This window comes from Gymnodraco acuticeps, unplaced genomic scaffold, assembly GCF_902827175.1.
Source record: "Gymnodraco acuticeps unplaced genomic scaffold, fGymAcu1.1, whole genome shotgun sequence".
Taxonomy (NCBI): Eukaryota; Metazoa; Chordata; class Actinopteri; order Perciformes; family Bathydraconidae; genus Gymnodraco; species Gymnodraco acuticeps.
In genome coordinates this window covers 46,768-50,261 of record NW_022991072.1, presented here as the reverse complement: position 1 = coordinate 50,261, position 3,494 = coordinate 46,768, and the positions used below count along the sequence as shown (strand labels likewise).

The following is a 3,494-nucleotide window of genomic DNA, read 5'->3' as shown; positions in this document are numbered from 1 at the left end:
CCGAATATGTTTTATTTTTGTATTTAAACTTAATATGATTGCTTTGAACGAACCTAATACAGTTATGTATTAAACTACACTAAGAAATCAAAGACTTAAAAGCACATTTTCTTGATTTAATGTAGATCCATATGTTTTTAATTATTACTTGTGGGTCAGGGAGTGGAGCATCACATAAACAAAAATACAAAATGAATTGATTCAATTGATTGAGTTACTTCACAAACATCTAAACATGAACAAAATAATGAATTGATTTCCACTCCTGTTGATAACAAGGCATCATTAAGAACACATCATCAATGTCTATTAACTACACACATATCAAACTACAATGTTATGTTAAAAACTAAAACTTAAGAGACAGCTGAATTCAAGAAAAACATCTATACATAATCAGAGTATTAAAGGGAAATGTTGCTGCCCTGAACAAACAGAAACGTTGACTTTGATTAAATGTTTTATGTCAACACATTTCACAGAACTCTATTCGGTTAGTTGAAAGCGATAATATCAAGTTAAAAACTTTATTGTATTGCCTTCAACAAACCTAATACAGTTATGTGGAATCTATTGACATTATACATCTATTTAAAGTCAGTTCATTCATTGTGATTTTCATGTCCATGATCAGCCGTCAAACCCATATTCGTGTATACAATCTCCTCCTCACAAAGAAAAGGATGCTCAAACAAACAGTTTTCATCCGTCCACGTGAAGTTGCCCGTCCTGTCGCTGATGACACCACATATGTGTGAGGAAGGAGACTCAGGCACGAATCCATTCTTCCAGTTATTGTAAGACACTGTACTGTCTCTCCAGATCCAGAACCCAAAGACACGACTCTGCCTCAGGGCGATCCAGAACGGACCAACCACATCGCTGCGTTCGAGCCATTGTTCGACAGCATCCTGATCTTCCTCGTCCTCAATCCACAGCAGGCCTGAGTGTTTGGTCTCACAGTATTCAAAGGCTTCTTCCCATGTCAAATTCTTATTGATCACTTTGATTCTCATGTCACCTGATGATGAAACCAGGGAGAACACTGAAGTAAGATTTACAGGTAGAAACAAACGTTTATTCCCATGCACATCTAGCTTCTATTCAGTGTTGTAATACAAATCCTCAGTATGTGTACTTTTACTATGGAATTGAAATGTATAACTTGTACTGTTCTTTACTCTAATGAAGGCATCTTTCACTTTGGACTGCAATTTGCATCAAAATATACATTCCTATATTGACAAAGCACTACCTGAAGTTCAGTTGACTTTATGACAGATAACATCGACATGTGTTTTATTTGAATAGAGTTATTTCGTCTTGACATTTCCTCATGTCACGCTGTTATTACCAGTGCAACGTCAGTGTTTATAGTGTCGTCTAAACATTTTCCCACCATATGTATAGATTGTGTGTTTGTATGAACTTGATCCTTTTATTAAATGTAACATCATATTAGGAATTGCTTTGCTTATATATCACTTACCTTTGGAGCAAAAGCTATTATGACATTGACCACAACCAACTTCATACATTATTCCATGTCGGTAATATGCGCATTCCTTTTCTTCTCCTGGTCTTGGGTCAATAGTCAACTCTCTGAATGAAGAGCAGCCGTTGTCTTGCCACTCCCATTTATCGTGCATGAGTCCTATCCAGAAGCTTCTGTTGTTTCCCTTTTCAAGCACTAACTCATTTTCCCTTTCGCTTTGGATGCTGACCAAGTCACTGTTGTGCGTTCTGCAGTATTTCAGAGCATGACACCAGTCCTCCGCCTCCTTTTCAATCAGGGTGTAGGTACCATCTACAAATAATAAATAAGACAGTTAAACCCTGTGTGTGTGTGTGTGTGTGTGTGTGTGTGTGTGTGTGTGTGTGTGTGTGTGTGTGTGTGTGTGTGTGTGTGTGTGTGTGTGTGTGTGTGTGTGTGTGTGTGTGTGTGTGTGTGTGTGTTGTGTGTGTGTGTGTGTGTGTGCGTGTGTGTGTGGCTTTAAATATGTACTTTAACCGCATTAATAGAAAGAAAGGATAATACATTTTAAAATGACACAGCAATGTCGTGTGTGTGTGTGTCGTGTGTGTGTGTGTGTGTGTGTGTGTGTGTGTGTGTGTGTGTGTGTGTGTGTGTGTGTGTGTGTGTGTGTGTGTGTGTGTGTGTGTGTGTGTGTGTGTGGCTTTAAATATGAACTAAATCCACAGCAGTCGGAAAAGGGTTAAAATGTTTATAAATTGACAGGAAATAAGCGTAAATATATGTATACAACATTCATTTTGAGTTGAATGCTTATTGATGATCACCATCCTTTAGTCTGACATTAACCACAGTAGTTTACCTGCTGTCCATAATGAGATTTTTGAAATGGCATTAAAGTGGCTGTGTGTGTGTCAATGGGGCTCTACAGTTGACTGGTTACACAGACATCTCAACATCACAGATAAATCAAATATGCTGAAACGTACCTTTGGAGCACATGAAATGTTTCTTCTCTGAACAAGTATAACCTGTCCATGTGTCGTTGTCAATAGCTTCACACATCTGCTCCCCTTCTGTCAAACTCACAGATGATTTATTGAAGCTGACATTGTCACCGTTGGACCAAGTAAGATTTCGACTCTTACGCAGGCCAAGCCAGATACCATAATTTGTCTCTGAATCCCGAAACTTCTCTGTGAAATTGTCGTCCTCTTCATCATACAGAGTTACAGGTGATTCATTATTCTGAATACAATGGTTGGATGCGCCACTCCACTTGATACGAGGACCGATGTCAAACATTCGTAAACGGTTTGAAGTGAAGGTAAAGTGAAATAATCCTGCCAAAAAAAATATATAATATATTATTCTTCACTATATTCTTAACATGAACTGCATAAATAAACAACAAACAATATTTTGAGCTTTAAAATGTTTAAATTGAGATTAGGTAAACCTCACCAACCTCTCTTATGAATACATGATTCATTTCTCATTTTATCAAAGTAGGAATAATGGAGGCAGCTTGTAGAAATATATAGTACTACTGATTAGAAAATATATCATCTTTGAGATCTATTTGCAGGGCCTTATCCTCTAACAATGGCATGCATTAACTTATGTGCACAAAATATCCAAAGATCAGAAAGGAACCCTCACCTGAACACAGCAGGAAAACCAAAAGAGCCATCTCCACGGTGATGTTAGGTTCAAATGGTGAGAAGACTTTGAAGAATACAAAGAATAAACAAAGAATATTAAGCACAGAGATGAACAAGGAAATATCTAATGCGTTGTGTGTATGAGAGCTGTTGAACCCCTTATTATTAACAGTGTGTGTCGTCCATATCTATGAAGTCTCTTACCTGTTGAGGTCTGGTGCCGTATGCTGTTGCAAACTTTGAGAAGTCACAGGTTTATATCTGGCATGAGGGACGTAAACCAGCTGAACGCACCAGCTATTTTCCCTCACATGAGTACATAGTAAAATCAGGAAAGGCGAGAGATTATTGATTAA

At 37.7% G+C, this 3,494-nt stretch overlaps 1 protein-coding gene across 1 annotated transcript; it reads right to left on the bottom strand.

Annotated features, from left to right (window-relative positions):
- Positions 1-430: 430 nt before the first annotated feature.
- LOC117560027 (secretory phospholipase A2 receptor) lies at positions 431-3,198 on the bottom strand. Its single transcript, XM_034236779.1, has 4 exons — positions 3,137-3,198; positions 2,464-2,817; positions 1,490-1,807; positions 431-1,021 (listed from the first exon to the last, which is right to left on the bottom strand). The coding sequence occupies exons 1-4, from the start codon at positions 3,165-3,167 to the stop codon at positions 603-605; spliced, it is 1,122 nt and encodes a 373-aa protein (XP_034092670.1). The 5' UTR covers positions 3,168-3,198; the 3' UTR covers positions 431-602.
- Positions 3,199-3,494: the final 296 nt, after the last annotated feature.

What these genes read in the sequence shown, in the direction of transcription:
- LOC117560027 (XM_034236779.1), bottom strand. Translation starts at nt 3,167, where the DNA reads ATGGCTCTTTTGGTTTTCCTGCTGTGTTCAG. An exon ending in GGTTTTCCTGCTGTGTTCAG is followed by an intron (nt 2,818 to 3,136) that starts GTGAGGGTTCCT and finishes TTTTTTTGGCAG; the next exon opens with GATTATTTCACTTTACCTTC. An exon ending in ACATTTCATGTGCTCCAAAG is followed by an intron (nt 1,808 to 2,463) that starts GTACGTTTCAGC and finishes TATTATTTGTAG; the next exon opens with ATGGTACCTACACCCTGATT.